Source organism: Aythya marila (genome assembly GCF_965140915.1).
Source record: "Aythya marila genome assembly, chromosome: 12".
Lineage (NCBI taxonomy): Eukaryota > Metazoa > Chordata > Aves > Anseriformes > Anatidae > Aythya > Aythya marila.
This window is the reverse complement of record NC_139053.1, coordinates 1,823,042-1,846,014: the sequence shown is the minus strand read 5'-3', so window position 1 is coordinate 1,846,014 and position 22,973 is coordinate 1,823,042. Positions and strand designations below refer to the sequence as shown.

General features: G+C 37.2%; 1 protein-coding gene across 1 annotated transcript in view; it reads left to right on the top strand.

Moving 5' to 3' along the window:
* URI1 (URI1 prefoldin like chaperone) overlaps nt 1-22,973 on the top strand; it is a 40,950-nt gene that overhangs the window by 3,328 nt on the left and 14,649 nt on the right. Inside the window, exons 2-4 of the mRNA XM_082770283.1 lie at nt 7,707-7,741; nt 11,687-11,765; nt 14,065-14,200. Coding sequence (XP_082626409.1) covers nt 7,707-7,741; nt 11,687-11,765; nt 14,065-14,200 — 250 coding nt within the window. The remainder of the gene's footprint in view (nt 1-7,706; nt 7,742-11,686; nt 11,766-14,064; nt 14,201-22,973) is intronic.

The window sequence follows — 22,973 nt, the reverse complement described above, 5'->3', positions numbered from 1 at the left end:
TGTTAAGGCTGTTTGTGCAGCCTGAAAGGGAGCAGTGAAATTGAGCACAGTCTTGTACGCTTCCCACTGCTGCAGGAGTCACTGGAAACCTGAAGCTGTTTGCCTGCGGACTCAGAAGATGAGTCAGTCGGTGTGCCTTCCAGTGTAGCGTCTCCCAGGGCATTGCACTTTTTCAAGCCTGCATTCAAGTTAGCAGAATTTAGAGAAGGCCTGGGTACAAGACACCAGGGTGGTAGGGCTTCATTTTGCACACTGTTTGAGAAAAACTGACATAATGTCTGAAGCTTTGTTCAACATACTGTTTAAAAGGTCCTGTCTGAAGCTTCATTTGCCATATTCTATTTAAAATAAACCTGGACAATTGCTTCCTCCGAAACTGATCATCCCTTTTACTTTCTTAGTCTATGTTGTGGAATCTTCCAGAGTAGCAATATTTGTCTTTGCTGTTATTAATATTGAATTAAGTACCCAGTAGTTTACATAGTGACAAGAATTGTGAAATGAGTTAACACAAAGGCTTCTGTTTCACTATCAGTGTAAACAGACTGAAGAACTGGCTGCCATAAAAAGGTGAATCCCTCCACCACCTTTGTATCAGCACTTGTGGTCAGGTTGCTTTGGGGTAAGTGGAATCCAGTAACATGTGCCAGGACAGCAGTGCCAAATGCCAGCATGAATGTGGCTGGGAAGGTGCTGCATCAGCAATGGGTGAAACTGGGTTGCCTCTTGGAGCCACAGCCGTGCTTGTACCAAGTCAGAGCAGTTCTGAGCAACAGTCACAGATGCCTGATCGAAAATTTCATTTATGATAATGTGAGTTATCCAGGAAGCAGATGAGTAACCTGGTGAAAGATTTTTAATTTTAGTTTTTGTTGTGGTCGCTTGTTTGTGCCTTTGAGCACTTCTGGAGTGTCACTTTTGTGACACTGCTTAGTGACTTGGGTTGGTCCAGCTTAAAAACAAGCTTTGTTGTTGATTTTTTTTTCTTTCTTTTTTCTTTCCCCTGGATTATTTTTCAGCCAGAGTGGTTCCCTAATCTGGTTGAAAGTGCAGCATCACAAATGTGTGCCAGCAGATTGTGCCGGGGTTGGAAGGATGAGGAGACAGGCAGGGACTGATGGCTGGTTTGCTCAGGTCTGGGGCCGAGTGTTGAACCACAGCCTGAAGGTATGTCTGTGAGGCAGTTTAAGCTAGTTAATTTGGGCATTGCTAGCAGCATAGTTGTTGCACCATAGGCTACATCAAAGCTTGCCAAACCTGCCTGAGACGTTTGGTAGGTTAGATTGTGGGAGTTTCATGCCCGTGTCTACTGCTGTCTTGGTATGTGAGCTGGCATGGGTATGGTATAGCCACATGATTATGTTTACCTGAAAGAACCTAAAATATCAAGTTATGAGCTCCTTAGCTTTGTCTCAAGATGAAGTTACGTGACACAGCCACTGCCTTGCTGCCAGGGAAGGACAAGACCTTGCTCCACTTTGTTCTTTGCTTGCACCAGTTCTGTTGGCTCAGAGCTCATTTAACTCACTCAGCTAGCAGAAACGCTCCATTTGCTGTGTTTGAGAATTGAAATGACTGACAAAAGGATCTGAAACAGCAAAATGGGTGCTGAGAGCTTATAGCTGGATGTGGGGAAGAAGGGTGCCACCTCATGTAACACAGCACTGCCTGCTTGGCTGGCTCAGTGGAGCGGGCAGCCACGCTTTGGTACGCACGTGTAGAATTACTGAAAAGTAACTGCAAGTCGTTTGTCTATGTGACCTACAGCCACAGCAGGGATTGCAACATAAAATAGTCTTGAGAGGACAGAATTTCACAGCTGGCAAAGGAGAGATGAGGCATTTTTCTGTCTGCTTTATAATTCCTAGATGGTTCAGGTACAATTCTTAAGTTCACAACAGTCGTTTTAGTGCTACATTAGTTTCAGTGTATTGATAAATCATAGTTACATACTAATCTCTCTGTAAACATGTGAGAGCCAATTGTGTGCACAATTAATACAAAAACACTAGATCTCCACTTGTTTTCTTGTAGAGATAAGTAAAATCTGTGATAATATTTTTAAATGGGAAGATTTTTTCTTTTAGAAATAAATGTTTGCCACCATTCAAATTCCTTTCTCCCTTCCTTCAGTATTTGTCCCAAATACATTTCTTGAAAAGGCATAAATTTCCACCTGAAGGGGAACTTATGTTAATAATTTGTTGAAATGTAGTGTTTTTCAGTAATATGATTTAATAAATGAATATGAAAGCTTAGAAATGCCGTCTTCCTTTCCTTTTAGATCATATAGTGTGCCAACAGACTGAAGAACTTTTAATAGTTTTATTTCATTTTTTGATTGAAAATGGGGCTCTAGGAAAAACAATTGTGCAAAAGTTAATTCTGTCTTTCTCCATCAGTGACTGCTGTGTTTTAGGCAACTACTGTGTGGTTTCCTAGAGGAAAAAATGAAAATTCATTTTAAATGTTTATTTTGCATGTGGCTTGTTACATCCTTGTTATCAAGACATTAATAAATGTTTGACCACCCATTAGTGTTCTTCTGTAATGTAAAGTCATGTTGTGAACTGGTTATGTTATTTCATCAGTAAGTTTAATTTTATTTTCTGGTTTTGGGGTGTGACAGAAATCTTATGCGTATGATGCAGAGTGGGTCTTGATACTGCAAATATTTATACATGGAGGTGGCTCATGTGGATATATCAACTGAAGTAAATACTTGAGTGTACAAGGTTAAGCAGTTGAAATCAGGAGAGTCATCTGAATTAGGTCAGTAGAGGAAATTGCCTTGGATTTATCATGAGCCTTGTAAACATGGAACTGCATTGCAGAAGACCAGCATATGCTTTTGCTGTAGTTTGCAGAAGGTTCTGAGCAGCAGAACCAAGGTCGACGCTGCGATCTTTACACAGTCCCAAATGGCAGGGACATTCTCCTGAAGGCAAATCGTTGGTTTTAGATTTTATTAGACCCTTACTTTAATTACCATCTCATTACTTGCTCTGCTTCCACAAAAAGTATTCCATACTGCCATTTTCCCTAAGTAACTGGAAATGTGATTGAAAGGGATGTTTAAAGTGAGACTAATTCAAGATTAAATAGTCACAAATTATATTATTGCTACATGTAAACAAATTACTTGCATATCTGATTTTATTCAGATTACTTTTCAAGTGGTAAATAATGCTTTATCACTTATATAGTGCTCTTACATCTTTAGAGTGCTTTTCTCACATTAATTAATCATCATTAAACACTCTGAGGTGGGTAGGTTAATACTATTATCCCCATTTTGCAGATGAAGAAATGTAGACTGAGAGGTTGTGATTTGCTCCAGGCCATATAGAAGAAATCAGAGCTGGGATTAGATCTATTTCCCTAGCTTCTAATTTCCAAAGACCAACCAGATTGAGAACCACAGCTTTGAAGTAAAAAACATACAAGTATGCAAATGGAAACAGCACGTTTGGCCTTTTAGATGCCTAACTCACTGTTAAAGTGGAAACTTTGTGTTGTGTGTATTTTGAGATTCAGGCCCAAAGTGTGGAGGTAACTCGTTTGTTTCGGAATTATTCCTAACCTGATGGGGAATTTTTGTTTTCATCTTCCATTGAAATTAGCTTTCATCCTGGAAATAACAATCTAGTTCTTGGGACTTGGATGTGAGTGTGAGTTGGGTACAGCACTTTTCACAAGCTGAGACATAAATGAAATAAAACCATGACAGCTTGCCTTAGTGCTGTTCACAATATAAGAGAGAGAGGTAAGAATTGCCCTCAGTGTGTTAAACCCACCACCTTAGTAGGCAGTGCCTTGCGGCTTTTAGTTCAGAGAGACATTCGGGTTCATGCACTCCACTTCAGGGAACTAGCTGAATAAAATAAAATAGTTCTGCTCTGCTCCAAAACTATCTGTGCACCGCCTGGGTAAGCAGAAGCACCACAGAGAATTGTTTTAGTTACGGGAGCACATGCAGAAGCAACAGGTAAGAAAAAAATGAGGTAAAAAGAAGGTACCCTTTTACATGAGGGTGTGTGCCTGCTGAGGAGAAGCAGCAAATATGCATACAGTAATGGGGAAGAAAGCAGAGACCCGTGGACACATACAGGTGAGAATCAGCTTCATGCTACAGCATCCATCCTATGCATCTTCCTTCCCAGCGTGGCAGTGCCAGTGGCTGCAGTGCCTGGCTGCTGAGTCAGGGGTTCTGGCATCTGGTTCCAGCTCTGCTTCTGGGCAGCCTTCCTGGTGAAGTCACTCAGCCCGTAAAGTCAGAGCAGCACTTTCCCGAGTGCTGTACACCTTAATTCATGGAAAAGGTTTTGAGCTCTTCATATGGAAGATCCTGGAGAAGGTGGAATATAAATTGACCCAAAGGAAAGTGCACTGGAGAAAAGGGATTTTCTTCCCTCAGGCAGCCTGACAGTGTTTGTGGCTGTATGGTATGCGTTGTTTGGGGTGGTTTTGACTCATTAGCCAACCAGCTGCCCAGTGGGAATGGGGCTACCTGGGAGCTGATGTGCAGCTCTAAAGCTGCTTCTCCCGTGCTGCTCTGACAGCACATGTAAGACCCAGATGCAAGCTTCCCTAAAAGCAGTGATGTACACCTCCCTCTCAGTAACCCCATGTGTAGCAGCAAGGAGAGCAGAGCCAACACATCATGCACTTTACCATCGGATTTGCACCTGAAGGCATTATGCCATGGGCACCAGGCATGCAGAGCTGCCCTTGCAGCTGGGGTGCTCTCTGAGCAGGGGCTTGGGAAGTGCCGGATTGTAACAAACTGCTGGTGGGGGAAAGGAAGGAAACCAGATACCTGCTTATTTGTTTTCTTGTGAAGTTGTGGAATGTGTTTTCCAACAGTGGGCCCTGTTTTAATAACCAGATACGTGATTACCTCATGTTAGATTTGCTGCAAGAGTAGTTCAATAAATATTATAGCATGCAGATAAGCCACCGATAACACTGCGTGTTCACACATTCATATATTGCTGTGACTAAAAGGTAAGAATTCAGATTTTATTGATACCACTTCCACTCTAGTGTCTTAGAAGCAGTGCAGAGTTGGTGGCACTGGTGCCCAGACAAATTGAACTTAAATGAACAAACGAAAAGGTGATTTATTTTATTTACCCTGGGAGAAGTTTTCATTCTTTAATTGTAATTCCAAATACAAATTATGTGGGGAAGATATACTAATGATTTTCCTGTGTTTGATTAAAGGCAAAGAATCAAAGATTTGTGTATACATTTATCTATTTGTTTCTTTGCTATGATAAGACCAGTTGTTATCCAAACAGTGTGACTGACCTAATAAGGGACATATGCATAATTGAGCTCCTTCTGTTTTTCAATATATATATATTTTAAATAGAATTCATTATCAGAAGTTAAGTCTAAAACATTTTCAAGGCCGTATATTTTAGCACTTATATAAAAGGTCTCTTTTTATTCTGGCTGCTGAAATGAAAAGGTTTGTTGTTGGTTCCACCCTTTAGTATCCCTTCAAGAGAGATTATATCAAAGAAGAAGAGTTAAATTAAAATTGATTGGTGTTATTGATTTTCTTTTTTTCTTTTCTTTTTTTTTTTTTTTTTTTTTGAGGGGATAAAGGGCACTGGAAACAGCATATGCCCCTATGCTGTTTTGAAGATGGACTATTTTTAAAAAACATAAAAGCATATGTGCCCAATTTACATATTTACCAATTAAAAAAGCTTCCAGGAAACATTAAGTAGACTATGTTCTGTAACCTTTAACATTGTAGCTAATGGATATAGCCTGGAAATTTTCATAGAAGGTCCTCTAAATAATGTAAATGATTATGAATATGTAACTAGTTAATATGCAGCTACGAAAGGATTATCATGTAGAGGTTAATGAACATGCTGCTCTTATGGTTTGCAAGGCTTTTCTTTTTGTGCTTTTAGCTTGCTTCATGCATGGAAAGTCATGTATTGGGAATGGGAAGCTTCCTGTCTTTTCCATCTTCATCTTTAATGGGGCAATTAAACTGGAACTTTCTTAAAGGATTTCATAAACATTTTTATATGCTTATGTTGTGTACTTTACAATCAGTACCAAATCTGAAAGAGTGAAATGTGCTGATGGGATATCCTCTGACTTGGTAGTGTTGCTCTCCATTGTGTGCTTGCATTGTTAGGAAATGTAGTTGCGCTCATATGATTTACACCTTGTGGGAAACTTTGCTCTTGAAATGGGTTTAACGTTGATAGCGTGAATTAGCTTGCAGAAGTCTGTATATTTAGTCTTAACATTAAAAATGTTTAATTTGCACATTAAGGAAAATACTTGCTAGGAGTTTGATTTATAAGAGTTTAAAGCAGATGATAAATTTAAACTTGGCGTAAGCAGGGCAAGCTACCTGGCTGAATTTCCTGATGGATTATGAAACAGTCTAACCACAAATGTACAGCTGATCCTTTTCATTTAAGTACTTTACTCCATTTAAAGAATTACTAGCTCACAAAGCAGCCCCATTTTTTTGTTTGTTTGTTTTTGTTTTACTCCTATATAAGTACGAAGTGCAGGGTCTGAGATCTGTTCTGCAATAGCTGCACATATGCTAACTAAAAAAAAATTCTTTCATTCTGTTGTTTGGGGAAAAAAAAAAAAAGAATTATCTGCTCCAGTGATTTCAGTGGTAGTTGAATGTATGTTATTGTTTTCTCTGCAAATTTTCTCATTAATTGCTTTCAAATGTTAGCATTATTTTGGCTACAGGAAAAACAAAATTTGTAAAAAAAAAAAAAAAAAACAAAAAAAAAACAGTGAAGATGTTTAGACATATTTAATTGCCTCATGGCTTCACTGCATTTCATATAATTGAATGAAATTGTTTGTGTTATATTTTTGGTAACCATTATTCAGAGATCAGAATATGTTTTGAAAGGCAAAATTTGCACATAATTATAGAAGATAAGGGCACAGGTTTCAGCATCTTGGTTGTTTGCTGTGTCAAAAAAATATGGTTAAAAAAGAAAAAAGTATTACCTTTTAACAATATACTTTATTTTGTAAATTATTTTCAACCTCTTGGGAAGGTCTACAGTATGAAGAAATAAGTGAAATATTCAGATTAAAACTACTTTTTTGATCTTGACAGAAAAGAATGGAAGTCAACAGTTTATAATGGTCAAATATCCTTTTTGTTTAAACGCTCACAAAATTATTTTGTGCATTTTCAGATTAAAACTGCCAGTGGAAACATTTATTGATGTACTGATAAAGGAAAAATGTTTTTGGTGTTGTGGGGTTCATTTTTTTTTTTTTATGTATTTATGTATTTATTTTTTTTTAAGTATGGAAATTATATTGATGACATGTTATAATTTATATTGTTTTCTTATTCTGCAAGCATGTAACACTGAAAATAGATCTGCAGATTGCACAAAATACTGCTTACCTTATATCATATGTCACTTAATAGTTATGGAGCAGGTATTGTACCAAAATATGAGTTGAAAACTGTAATTTTTTCAGTGGTTGTCAGTCTGCATTAGTGTGTGATAAAGTGCGCAGTTTAGTAACTACCATTCACAAGCCTTTGCACTGACAAATAAAAATGTATATAGAGACACTACCAAATCTGTAAAGTGACTGTTCTAGTTTCTGATACATTGACATTGCAGCTGTGTGCTTAGCCTTGTTTTTTCATGAACAGTTATCTGTTTTAATGACAGGTGGTCACTAGCTGCCAAGAAAAAATCCAGCACTGGTAAGTCAAAAATGTTTGATTACATGCCTAAAATACTGATCAGTAACCTAGTTGTATTCTAGTAAACTTACTGTACTACTGCCTCTTCTAATGACAGCCAGATTGAACAGGTATGTTTTGGGGACGGGAGGTAGCTCAGAATTATTGCAATATGCTCTCTCTGAGATGTTTGTATTTGCCACTGATGCCATTGCTTTAAGTCACAAATAGACTGAACCTTAGTGTATGGTAAATACCCATCTCATTCACCATATTTCCCCAAGTAATCTTGTGGGATGAATGCTGAATTGTCCTGGTACGTGGACAGGTATTCACAGAGTAGAATCAATTATTCTTGTTTTCTCTTTAACTATGAGCAAGTAAGGAAATAGTTGTCGCACATTTTTGGGGAAAAAAACACTAAACAAAAATTTGAAAGTAATGTTTCTTTGTTTACCCCCCCCAATAAACCATCTTATAAAGCATAGTTTGTTATGCGTAGAAAGAAATGATTCGTTATGTAAAAAAAATAATAAAAAAAAAATCTCTGGGTACTTTTTTCTGTGTTGGCAATCTATGGTTAATAGAAAACATGCTTAGTAAATAATGGTTTTCTATGGCATCTGAGGAAAACGTACATTTAATGGTGAATGACATATTATGAGTTACTGTGAGATATAACAGTTGATCTTACAGATATCAAATTACAATATATCCATGCTGTGTTTACCATGATTTTACTGAGAGAGCAACAGGAGCTGTCTTGATTATTGTCTGCAGGGTTATTGCAGAATCACAGCAACTGCCCCTTTAGTGGTGAGATTAAACCTTTGGTTATACACCATCAAGCATATAATATTTTAAATTTATTTTAAGAGGCTTTTTCTTCATGCCTGAAAGATCTCCAAGCAAATAATTTATATTTAGTGTATATCAAATGTTTTTAGTTTAAATGCACAAGGGCTGCAAGCACTGGATAAGAGGAAAAAAATCAAGGCAATCTATACACATCATCATATTAAATTCTGACTATCGGCTTGCAAAAATAATCTAAAACTAATATGTTTCATTTATGTTTAAAATTCAGAGACTGCATTAATTTTCAATAAGGGAAATATTATTGAAGTGCCTACTGGTGCTGCTGTAGTTAAGTCAGTCAGAATTTCCATAATGCACATACTTTTGGGGGAGTTTCTGCAGTGTCCATGCCAATTTGGTACAGTGTGAAGTTCTGCATGTACATTCTTTCACTGAGACATATATATATATATATATATTTTTTTTTTTTTTCAGAAATAAACCAATTGACAGCCTTAAAATTGGAACAGATTTTTTTAGAAGTTTGGGAAATTGGCTGGGGTTTGTAGAATGGGGTAGGAGGGTAGACGTTGGGAAGAGGGGTTGCTTCTGTATTGGGTTTTGAGCAAACTCTGGCCATGATCCTATGAATCTGGGGGATTTTGGCACAGAATATCATAAGGAAAACCTAACTTACTGATTTGATTTTTATGTAGAAAAGCAGTTTATAGAGCATCCATACAGTTTTTACTCTAAGAAAACCTATTCAAAATTTAGATCCTGATTGTGCAAGAGCTGAGTGCTCTTGCTCTCTTGAATAATTTGTTCATAAAAGACCTTTAAGTAGTCAGTGACACAGAAGAATGTTAAATAGAATTGGGTGAATAACAATAGGGTTTTAAAATGCCCAACTTCAATATATTTCCATTAAATTATTTTCTTTTTCATTTTTTAGTGCACATCTTGAAGTATATTTTCAAAGCCATGAATCTGATAATGAGTCTGGGATTAGACGTGGTATTTCCCTTTCTAGATACATGCTCATAGCTGGAGCCTAGTGCCCATTCTCCAGGTTCCCTCTCCCTTGCTGCACATGGTGACCAAGCATACCACCGGCACACATGCTCTAGATGAAGGGAAGGGTCTGCTTCCTTCCTTGAGTAACATTCTTCCATGTCAGCTCATGAAATAGATACGTTTTCATTTTCTTTATTGTGGTGGTCCAACACTTAGAGATTGCTGTGGTGGAGGTCTGACCGGCCAGAGGCGGTTGTCCCACTGAGTGCAGAAACATATTCTGCTCTTTCCTAAATGTTCTTTCCCTCATCTTGCCCCATGGATCATCACTTTGGGGAGTCTGCTTCCAGCTACCATTGGAGTAGAAGATGTGGTGGATCAGGGCAATAAAACCCTGCTGTATCTGAAGCAAGTTATTTCTGCTGTACCCAGATCAGATTATTCAGTAACAGGCAGCAGTCAGACCTTAAAGGCAGAATCTTTCCGGTTGATGAAGAAATGTCAGGTTTGAGCAATGAAATAATGGGTGTGCTTAATCCTCCTATGAGTGGGATCTTTTTTTTTTTTCTCCTCCTCTTACCATTCTTTTCCTGTGGAGTCCTCTTCCACTGAAGTGAGGTCAAGGCCTTCAGTTTGGGGGTCGCTTGGTTTTCAAGTGAGTAGTCTGCATCATTGTCCTGTTCTCTGAAAACACAGATCTCTGCAAGTCAAAGGCTGCGTTTTGTAAATGTCATTAAGTAGTTGTTACTGATACCAAATTATCATTATATTGCTTTCTCCAAAACATCTTGTGAGCTTTGTTGAGATTCATGAGTTGGGCCTTCCTCTTTAAAAGAAGTGAATTACATTGTCACCGTAATGAGGGCAGTGGACAAAGAAACTTGCTGGGTGCATTGGAAAAATTGGCCATCAAACCAAAGAAGTAGCAAGCATCTTCTGTAAATTAGTTGTATGGAATACAGTTTTAACGTCAAAGTGGTCTAAATTCTTTTTTCGTGACCAGTTCAGCAACTTAAAATATGAAGAACTCCATGTATAAAGTAGTGTAATTACAGCAAAGTTCAGCTATGGAAGAAAATGAGACAAACAAGAGGAGTAGCAGATAATTTTTCATAATGAATACTGAAAAAGATTTTACTCTGCTTATGAATCTAAGAAAATCAATGATAATATTTTGAGAGTTGTGTTATCAACTATGACATTCATTTTTCAGCACATTTATAGATTGCTTTCTTGAATCATCCTCAGAAAACCTGTAATTTGCATCCTGGGTCAGCGTTGTTAAGTGTGCTTCTCCGTGCTTTCAGTTGCCTTCTATTGCAAAATTTACTACCATACATAGGATGTTTACTATTTTGAAGTACAAGTAAACAATATCATCAAACCTGACATTTATATGTTAGATACTTCATGTAGGAGCTGATTTCTGATCTCTTCAGAACGGCAGTTGTCCATTAAAAAGACTTCCCAGCAGAATTTAAGTGTTTAAGAATTTCTTAAGAAAAAAAGGCTTTCTAGAGGGAGTACACTTGTTTGTTTTGCACACAAAGGAAAATCCCCATAGCAATTAAAATGCTGTATCCTGCAAAGTCAGGTATCTGTCATGGGGATAATTGATCCAAGTTCATTAAGCCATTTCTGTCTTGTAAAGCAACACGTGGCTTATGAGGAACAATAGAAGGAATGCTCCACACCAGTGTTGTTTGTCAGGTTTGGAAGACGGGACAGAAACAGAGTGGTCAAGTGATCTTTCAGGACTGTTGACTCTTAGTAGGCCCAGAAAATAGATGTGAAAATCAGAAACAGTTAAAATTTTGTCCACTTTATCAGCCCAAACTAAGGTCTTGAATCCTGTATTACAAGTAATACATTGAAGAATTTGCCTCTTCTGAAGATAAACTGGATTTTCAGTTCTTTTTCTAAAGCTTGATGGTGGTATAATTGTTGAACATGAACATACCCTATTTTAATACACAATTACCCTATTTTAATACACATTATTCTAAAATAGCCTAGCTAATTTATCAAGCAATGTGTTTAAGAGTAAAATAGTTTGGTTTTTGTTATTTTTTGGGTTGTTGAATTAGTAGATGAAAAATGTTAACTCTTCACTTTAGATAAGAAATTGAATCAACTTAAATTTATCAACAGGAAGAAGGTGGAGGGTGATTATGAGGCTCTTCAGGAACGACTCCGTACTTTGCCTGATAAACTGTCCTATGATATCATGGTATGTACACTGTATCGTTCACATAAGATAATGGACTAAAACTTCCAGAAATTCAGGTATCTGCATCTGCAGGGAGGTGTTACACAGGTTGCCATATAATACTCAATAATGGTACATTTATGATGATAATAGTTAAACCTTTGCTTTTGTTTCTCTCTTCTTTTCTTTGAAATCTATTATAAATTACAGTGTTACTGACAACTGAGAACAGATGACATAAATGCTAACACAAAACCTGACACATTTGATATGTAAATCTATTGTATAGAAAACTATAATTATGAGTGAATTATGATACTTAGTCACTTCCTTTGAAGCAAGTGGCCGTAGTATTTTCCGATTCATGGAAATAAGCCCCAGAACATTGATTTTTACATAAAAAGGTGCTGCTAATTTTTGTTTCACTGATCTTCACATTGACATAGCGATCTTTTCTTGTGCTTCGAATGTTCTGTAACAACTGTACAGCTTCCTGTTTAAACTTTACCATGTTGACTTGCACTCACCAGAATTTTGGTCAGTTTGGCTTCTCTCCCCTCTCCACCCGCTCTCTCCTCTTTTTTTCTTTCTTTCTTTTTTTTTTTTTTTTTTTTTTTTTCCCTCTTCCCAGATCTGTTTTGAGGTAGATCTTTGTAGTGGGGAGTGCTGTACTGTAAATAACTGAATAACTAATTTCAGTGCAATGTACCTAACTGCTTTCTTACCTGGCAGCCTGGCTTGATGTACAGTTGAGCTGTTAGTAAGACAGCAGTGGAGCACAATTCCCAGGTAGTAAAAGAGAAAGTTTCTGTCTCCAGTGCAGCTCTACATGTTATGTGCATAGGCCTGTGACCATGTGTATATGCGTGGCCACATGGTGTAAAACAAAAAGGTTGTGTTGTTTTCAGGCACAGAAAAAAATACTGTCTAAAAAAATAGATATGGCTTATTCTTAGTTAAAGCAGCCTTGTCAACTCACATCTATTATTTTAAATGTATATAAATAGTTCCTATCCTGTTTGCCAAATATTTTCATATGTTTTCAATTTTGCTTTCATCATTTTGGGGAAAGAATGAACAGGCAAATGGTGCATCCTGCTTCTTGAAAACCAAGTCAGGAAGGGTATATGTGTAGGAAAAGCCCATTCTGCTTAGTCATGGCATGAATCCTGCCTGCTGCAGAGCTGCTTCAAGCACTGACAGGCACCTCCTGGATGGTGACGCTGGAGAAGACCGCTTTCCAAGGAAGCAGGTCTGCTAGGCCAGGTGCACTGCTTCAGCAAAACTGCACTGGGAAAGCAAATGGTTAGCCTGAAGAAATGAGGGGGGCAGCAGAGGAATAAAATAGAAAGAACTGGTACAAACTGACCGAGATGGACCTTTTTATCTTAAGAAAGAAAGCTTGAGCTGGCTGAGGTTCTTAGCTTTTCTCCCCCTCCATTTTAATTCTGGTCTCCTGACTTTGAGATTGAAGCCCAAAGGCAGCCAGATAGGCAGCTGCTGCTCTGAGTTGGGGTCCGAATGCAGGGGCTGGTGCAGGAGCAGTGCAAGAGGGCTAAAAGTGATAGGGCTTCCCTGAATGGTGTGTCAAATGTGGCCTGCAGAAGGTGTCTTAAATCATAAAAAGCAGTGTCCCATAAGCTGTGATCTGTGTTAAATATCGCTTCCTGTGCCTGCAGTCATGGGAGGATGGACATTGGTTGGTGGGACATTGCCTGAGGTCTGTGTACTGGTGAAGGACAAAACAGAGCGAGGTTCAGCACTGTGGTCCTGCTGGTAGTCCCCCGAACTTACACTGACGTTTTTAAGCACTTATTCTTAGCAAGGCATATACTGAAAAAAGCAATTCATATTTGAGTTGTCCATTTAAGAATACCTTGCCAAGAATTTCGAAATTAGGGAACCTATTTAAGAATGTTAAAAATGTCAGCAAAGCTAAACTTGCTTTTACTGGGAAATGAATGTAGTCTGTGAATAACAAAAACTTAACTCACCTGAACAGCTTACATGTTAGGATGAAGTTAATTTGCTTTCCTTATGATTATTCAGTTGTACTGTAGTTTCATGTCACAACACAAGTTTTCTACTTACATTCTACTTTTCTGGTTTTGTAACTAAAATACTAAATTCAAGTGGGCTTGGTCATTTGAATATGTTTGAAGGTTTTAATATTAAATAACTGGTGTAGAATTTTATTTAACTCTGTATTTTACTTTTTTTTTTTTTTTTTTTTTTTTTTTTTTTTTTTGACCTAGTAGATGAATGACTAGGTTTATTTTCATAAGCAATTTTCAGCACTGGTTTTCTGTGCCTTTGACAGGTACCCTTTGGTCCTCTTGCCTTCATGCCAGGAAAACTTGTCCACACCAATGAGGTTACTGTTCTGCTTGGGGACAACTGGTTTTCAAAATGCTCAGCGAAGCAGGCTGTTGAGCTAGTTGAGCACAGAAAAAAACGTATGTATGCTTCTGAACATAATTTATTAGTCAATATTATGTATCTTTTTATTAATATATAAAATCAATAGCATTTACACCATTCACTTTGTGTGCTAGCGAACAGAAATATCATTAGACTGTAATATCAATTTAGCACCTGATTTTCCATCTTTACTTGTTATTTTATCAAATGTATGATTTTTTTAAACATCTAGCTAGAGCTTTATTCCTGTTTTTCTCTTATTTTTTATTTTTTTTTTTAACATGCTACAGTTGCTTGAGTTACCAAAATGCAGGTTTTGATGGTAGATTAGATTACACAGTCAGCCAAGATTTGTTTATTATAAGCAGAAGCAAAACAAAACAACAGAACAGGCAAAAAAACTGTCACTCGTTTAATTTGAGAAATACTGTATTGTATTCCAGAAAGCAGACACTGCAATGTATTTTTGCTCTTAGTTACCTTATTCCCCATGTTTTGTTCCCTTGTCTCTTATCTTATTTCTTTGCTGCCTTGTCCTTTTTTTTTTTTTTTTTTTTTTTTTTTTCTTGCTTGGTTTTCTGGATTTGCTGCTTAGCTGCATTCCTGCTGTCTACCCTTGATATGTCTATCTATTGTCATGGAGAGATCAACTGGATCTCCCTATATCCAAGTGCATTGGTGACCACCAAGTTCCTGTACAGCAGCAGATGAGGATCATAGAGGCGGACAGGCAATTTTGTTTGTTTGTTTCCAACTCTTTTTAGTTGTTGCTGGGATCTTGGCTCTGGAAAGCCAGGACCCCCAGCAAGCCTTGTGCACAGCACGCTTCCTGACTTCTTTATATGAGAAAGAATGAGAGACTAAAATATTTGATAGAAATGCCAAGGAAGGGAAAGCACAGTCAAATGGAAAAAAATTTATGCCTATTAGCCTTTGCTGTTTGTTTCAGATAAGCATTTGAGTAAATATTTTTTTCACATCAATTTTACCTGTAATCTGTCTCATTCCTGAATGAATGCTTCCTGCAGCTTTACTCCTCTGTATGTTACAACCAGCATAAGTGTTTACTTTGGATTTTTGTTCATAAGTTCAGCTATCCATGTTGCTGCTTGCAGCAGAATACATCAGGGGTTCCCTGTCTTGAATACATTTTTTTCAATTCTATGCAAACAATATTTGTGTAAGAAAAGTTTTTTATGAAAAACAACTTGCTGTATAACTTTAAAATATTCCTTTATGAAGCTTACCAAAGTATACAAAAGTATATAATTTGTGTTTTACCTATTATCTCTCTTAATCTCATTCTCCTGACATTACTTTTCAATTTTATTTCTTATTGAACTGAATATACATTATTTATTGTGAGTATTGCAAGATCTCAGGTCCATATCTCTCTCCTTGATCTCCTTGATCATCTTTTTTTTTTTTTTTTTTTTTTTTCAGTACTGCAGAATATTTTTGTCACAGTTACATTCAGTGAAATCATTTGACCTTTGCATAGTAGATGTTTGAACATTAAGTAGTCTGCTGGGAGACACACAGTAAATGCTGGGTTCTTTTCCTTTATGATCTTTTAAATTGCATTTAAAATATGAACTCAGAAATACTCATTTCTTTTAAAGCAAAATAGTCACTGCTGCCTGGATATAAACCTTGCATTTAGCTGATAGTTCACTTCAGCTGTGTGATGGCTGCCAGTGGGAGGCTCCAAAACACTGATATTAACTAAAAACTTTTTATTTAAAAGACTATTCTCAGTTTTGAATGATAAAAGCCATATTAGTACATACGATTCTGAAAAGAGTATGTATTTCTTTCACAGATGGTTTTCTTCTTTACAAAGCCATTCCACATTAAATATTGGTGAATTAGAGATAATGGAGATTTTATTTGTTTATTCAAATTATTAAAAAAAAAATGTACGTGTTCCACTTGTGGCACAAATATGAGAGACCAGTGCTTCATAGGTGTTTAAGGTCACTTGTATGTAGATATAAGATATATATCTATAGATATAGATATAAGGTCACTTGACTGTAGATATTTTAATAGGTGTCACTTCTGCTTTCACTGGCATTCTGTATGCACAGCGGCTTTGTAAGGTGATGTATGTTTAACACCATCATTACCCTGAGACAATGCGATATGATTTTTAGTGCACAATCTTCTTCTGGAGAAGAGTTTTGTGAGTAGGGTGTGCTGGGTCGAAGGGGTGGCACTGAGCGCAGTCCCCAGCACCCCATGCGGCTGTCAGCAGGGCCTGAGGCAGTGCAGCTGGGCTGTGCTTATGGCCCGTGTGTGCAGGAAGGCCGTCAATGTTCAGGCCCAGGCCCCAATACCCAGTATTACTATATTTAATTGGGTGCTTTTTCATAACTAGCTGGTCAAATCTGTTATGATAACCAGAATGAACTTAATTAGTGTAGCAGTAATAACTCAGTGCTTGCACAGAAATTAAGAGTTGTAAGGAAATAAAAGGCATTTTAATTGCTTAGCACACCTGGTGTGGTAAGAAGAGTAGGGGAGCATGTATTCAGGACTTAATTTTACTAGTGAGACTGGCTGTTAGGTAGACTTCTAACTCGTAGCTAACTTCTTGCCGGTTCTGGGGGTTTTCTTTGTTGTCCTTGACTGGTTTTCCATGGGTCTACCCAGTGAAGACCTTCAGTGACCAGCAGACGGTCTGGTCGAGGCCACCCCTGACTTAACAGTTAATTTAATTGAGGTTCACAGAAAAGTTTCTTTACAGGTTGACTCCTTGCGTAGATGTTAGGTAAATATGAAAATGCACAAAATGAGTTTGCATGCCTAAGCAGTAATAGGACGTGCCAGATAAATCAACTGATAGGATTGAGTATGAAGAAAGCCTTGGAAGTTAGGGGCAGCACTAGGAGTGTACTATATATAAAAGCTTTAAATAGTGCTAATTAGGTCATCCTTTTTGTCTTAGTAGTTTTGTTAAATTCACTTTTTAAAGGAGAACGAGTGGAACAAATGTTTGCTTCTGTGAAACAGAGAAATGCCCAGGCACAGCAGATGAATTTCTTGGTTAAAATTTATTTGATTGAAAGGAAAAAATGAAGGGTGACTGTACTGAATTTTGAAAGTAAGTGCACTTTAACTGCCACAGCTGTAGAAAGCCCTATTTTAGGGATATATTTTTGTTTGTGTAGCTTTTGATTTAGATGCAAGCTGTTCAGCATTGTGATTGGTTGAAATGTATTTGGTAAAATTTGGGACAGTCACGTCAAATGTTACTTTTTCATAAAATATTGATTATATCTCCTTGAATAATATCTAAGTTGCATAAATCTCACATTTTTTGCACGTTTTTGTGACATCTCTAGATGTTCAGTTACCTCCAAAACTGTTAAAAAGAAATCTAGTGAACTTTATGGAATTCTCTAGTGTATTTTTAATTGTTTTAAATTCGTTGCAGTTTGTTAAACCAGGTAATACTGATAATGGGAAACACTTTACACATATGTTTGTGTGTAAAATGTGAAGAAATACTGAAGTAGATTAAAGGATACACACACCAAATTCCATTATAATAAAAGAAATTAGCTTTTTAAGTATGTCACAGTTTAGCACAACAATAATGCAATTGTAGTTTTTTCTCTTACAATTATCTTGCTTAAGGTACTTCATGATATTTCTGTTCTCCTTAAGGCAAGACTGTATTGTCTCAGAATTCAAAGAGGGAATAAAGATTCTTTTTGTGAATATGGGATTATATCTTTTACGTGTTTGTGATGATATAAATTATATTTTTTCTCTATATCAGTAATCGCATTAATTCTTTAAGATGGGAAATTTTTCATTACAATGGTCCCTGTGGTAGTTAGTATAGAAAAAAATTAAATGGATTTTTCTTGTAAATATTTGTGGATTAATTCAGTTTGCTAGGTATTCCAAGTGTCTAAACACTTTAAAAGGTGGCAAATTAAAACACACACACAAAACTAGGAGTGGTTTTATTGTGTTAAAAATTTATCAGATAAAAAAAAAATCCCACTTAAAGGAGAATTGTTGAACTACTTAGTAATTGTGTCTTCAATATATGTAAGAATACCCTTGCAGTGTCATGCTTCAAATGAATTCATGAAATGAAAATACTGATTACATTAACATACAGTATTGTGATAGTACCCAATCATAAATTGCGGTATATAACCTTTAATACAAATATTTGTGTCAATCAAAATTGACCGATAGCTTAGTATACAAGGTTTAAAAGATACCATTGTTTTTAATAAATAAGATGATCCAGGTGGATGAGGACCAGGCTGAATTTGTTCCTTATCAGCATTTCCAGAAAAAAAAGGATATTGTCTCCAAAATATATGATAGGAAGGCTTTCCATTTCCCATCTGTGTATGAGTGAGGCCTTTAGAGGTTTTAATGTTTCATCCAAGGGTGAAAATAGCTTGCTTTATATTCCAAAGAAAATAACACAGACTTGTCTACTTACTTTTTGGGGAAAAGAACAAAAGGTGCAGGTAATGTTACAAATAAATCTAGCTGTTGCTTTTCTTTATTAAGAAAAAAAAAAGGCAAAGAAAAATGTTTTCTGCCATTTTTTCTGTATGCTGGAGAATATTTTTTCACGGCAGTTTTGAATCTATTTTACCATTTTTGGAGATTATTGCTTTTTCGTTTAGTAACCTCCATGAGTTCCTTTCATACCCTTGTTAAGTAAGAGCTGATTCTTTGAAGCGCTAAGTGCTCTAAATTTGCTCTGCCATTCCCAAAGGTGTTTGGTTTCTTACAGGACCATGGTCAAGGTACTTTAACCAGAACACAGTGGAAGAAAATAAGGAGAATAGAATCCTTTCTGTTGGTTAGGTATTGTGTTCAAAGAAGCCCTTACCTGTTAGTAATTCTTACTGGGCAGCAGAGGAGCTTGTCTGAATGTCAGCCTCCTACATTTAGCAGAAATTTAACTGTATTCATAGAATTTGAGCAGTTACAGAGGTGTGTGAACCTAAAAGCGAGAAATGTGTGGCATTTACCTAGTGTTCCTACAGTCAAATTTCCTACACATATTTTTTGCAGAAGAAAATCCAAATATCTTTGGTTTTGACACCAAGAGAATGTGGAGAACAAAACAAAGGTTCTCTTTAAAAGGTGCAAAGCTACTGCACCAAAGGCTCTATCACAGAATTCTGCATTGTAAAGAACAAGTGCAGTTGGTGTTACAAAGAACAAAAGTATTTATGGTGTTGCACAAAGAGAGCTTAAATCCATACACACAAAAAGCTATCAGGGTTCTCTTTTGAATCTTAAAACAAATGCATCTCTAGAAGAATGAACAGAAAAGAATAGAATAATGTAGATGGGCGTTTTGAAAAGCTCTTAGTAATTACTGTTTTCTACAGAACTGTAGATCTTACTTGTTTCAAGTAACTTGCAGTAGTTTGGTGATTATTGGCTTAAAATATTTTATTGTAGATTTTATATGTATATTTACTGAAATACTCTTAAAATTCCTCAGGTGATTAGTCTACTTACACAAACAATGAAAAACAAGAAAATAAGTAAAGCACTTATAATGCTGTGCCATAACTCAAACTGTTAATAGTACTTGTAATTCTACTGTAGTACTGTACTTTTGCAAGGAAATACCTGACATCTGAAAAGAATTCAGAAGTGGATGTGTGCATTAGGTTGCATGATGCTTTACCTCCATCCTCAGTAGTATTAATATTCTCCATTAAGAGCCTGTATGGTAGGTATTCTTTTTTGTTCAGGGGTCAGTCATAATTGTGCTAGAAATTGCAGATGAAAGATTTCACATGCACGGTGCTGTGCTGTGGTTTCCCCATGTGCCTTCCCCCGCATCTGACGTGAGGTGGTGGCAGCCCAGCAGGTCCGTAGTGACAGAGGAAAGCGCTGAACTCCTGCCTTCAGCAGCAGGTTGTCTCAGCTGCCTCTGCCAGTGTGAGGTAGGTGTTTGTCATGTTTGTCCCTGGCTTGTGTGAGCACTCTGTGTGTACAAAGCCATCACAGGATTGGTTGCCTTCTACCTGAGAAAACGTGTTGAAAGATGAAGAGATCTTACCTCAAAATCTCAGTTGCATACAGAATTCTGTGGTATGATTAACCTAAAATTATGCCCAGTTCCCTATCCTCAAAGGAGATTTTTTTTTTTTTTTTTCAAACCCTCTAGTTGTCGCTGTCTTATATCCACAAAGCTCGCCCAAAGGCTGACTGAACCTAGAAGGTAGACCAAGCCTTGGCTTTGTCCTGTTTCACAAAATGTGATGTTTCAAAATAGATCAGCCTGTTCTCACTTTTCTTGTCTGTTCTTACTATTTAAATCCCAGTATAACACACAGTTTCCAGAAGTAACTAAAATAATGTCTATGATTCCCCAAATCCTTACAGACAACACTCCAAGGACATTAATGTCAAACTCAGATAATTAAAATTTGTATCCAGCCAAGCTAATTAACCCATTAAAGCCAAAATGCATAGATGAGAATTTGTGTCAATTTGGCATTAGTATGTTGTCATGTCTTGTAAAATCTGGCTTCGGTGGACTTCATTTCAACAATATGAAATGTGTTACCCAATTATTTTTTCCTGTATCAGTGTATATATGTAGAAAGCAGAGGGCTGCTTCTCGACACTGGCTAATCATGGGGAAAAGGATGCCTGTCCAGGCCTTCAACTAATAATGCAGCTGGAAAAGAATGATCTAAATGTAAAGAAATCTTGCTGCCTGTAAATATTCAAGGGCTGCTGTGCAAAAGAAATCCACATGTAATGATTTATGATTCAAATTCCTTTTCCTTTTGGCAGTCCTGAAAGTCAGTCCTAGAGATCCTAGCTTGTCTCCAGTGCTGAACTATCCTTCCAGGCAGTTTAACTAAGACATGTAAATAGGAACTATTAGGGTTCACCTGAAAGCCATGTCAGACTTCTCTGAGTTTATTGGATGTGACAAAGTTGGACAACAGCCTCTAGTTCAATCCATCTTAAAAGGCTCTAAGAAGCTTAAACCATAGGGTAGTAAGAGGAGACTGTGGAGCCGCTCTTACTCTGTAGATGTTTTTATGGGGTCTCAAAAAAAAAAAAAAAAAAAAAAAAAAGTAGCTTTTAAAGTGAATTGTTTTTCTGTAAATCTGGTAGATTTTAAAATTCAGTCAGTGGTGCCAGAGGCTTTGAGAATGTATTGTGGCAAGTTTAAAACATGAAGCCCTGCATGTTTTCCCTACAGTTAGGTGCATAAACCCTTTTCCAGGAGACTGAGGCATATGCTCTCATGGGTCTGGCCCCAGAGAAGGATCCCTTTGGCTGATGAGGAGTCCTGGGCCTGTGTTTCTGGGGGATGCGGGAGCATGCTGGTGACTGGGGGCATCGCGCTAATCCCAGCTGTCCCGCTGCTGTGTTGGGTAGCTCAGGGCAGATCGCTTACACCATCTGTTTCTTCATCTGTGAAATAGGAGAGAGTAATACCTTCCTCCCTCACAGGGTGTTGTGCCCATTAGGTAATGGTCGTAGGCCAGGGTGAGGCTGGGAGCGCTGTACCTGTGAGGTGCCGTGTACAGAGCAGACTGACACGCGTCTGTCCAGAGAGTGCGGTGAGAGCGATATTTAGATGTGGAATGACTGAGAAACCAGGGGTGTTTAAGAAACAGCTGAGTATCACATTTACTGTGAATGTAAAATAGAAGCTTGAAGGAAGTTGGTCTCAAGCTAGACATTCATGTATGTTGAGACTGCCTTCAGGAGCTGACAGCAGAGATGGGAGCTTTCTGTAGGAAAACTAGTGCACCTCTCTTTGATTTGGACTTTGGAGAGTGTCTTGTACGCTGAGAAAACAACGTGGACTGTATTGATAGGAATTAGCAGAAGACTAAAAGGGTTTTGTAACAACGAGATCCCAAAGGACAACTGATTCCCATCAGGCAGGCACGTGTAGAGGATCTGTGCCTGTTGACGGGTATATGTGGTCACTACTTCGAATACTTTCTGGGAATAGTATTTCATCCAGATGTGTAAAGTAGGAAATGCCAATGAAGAGCATTTTTCAGGAGAGAATTTAAGCTCTTTCTCAGAAAAAGCTGAAGTAATGGAGATTGTTGAATGTTTGACGAATAGGTTGTTGCCTGGTTGAAAGGCTAATGCATTTGAAATACCCCAAAAGTCTGAGCTGTGTCTTCTTGCTCCTTGTTGGAAAGGACAGATGCTTACTTGAATAGCCTTTTCTAAAATGCATAATGTTCTTTCTGAACTATTTACTGTAATTTATTTATTTTAAAGTAATTATATTTGATATATTGTGAAATATCAACAGAAAAAAAGCATACAATACTGAATCTTTCAGAATTAGGATGGGAGTACTCTAACAAGATTGGTAGTTGTGTTTTGTCTTGACTGTGTCATACGTAATTCCCTCTGCTGTGTGTGCAGGGATCTGAACCTGTTTGCAGAAGTCTGAGTCACTAAGTAGATTTTATTTTGCAAGTACAAATGCAAACTCATTTTGTCTACTTAAGTAAATTTTGTAATCGTTTTGTGACTATTAACATATTTCCACACATCCTTATCTAAAAGGCCTATCATTATTATAAATGCAATCTCTGAAATGGTCACGATTGCATACCCTAGTCAGAAAACTATGGGGGGAGTAGCTATGTATCTAGTTAAAGTTTTTAGTCTCTAGACCAGAGAAATAATTAATCAAATACTAAAATTAACAGACAAAAGGAGGGTAAAGAAAAGAATAAGAATATTGAGAAAATTCTTTGAAAAACAGGTTTTCAACTAGGGTGCTTTGTGGTAAAGTTTTACCTCATT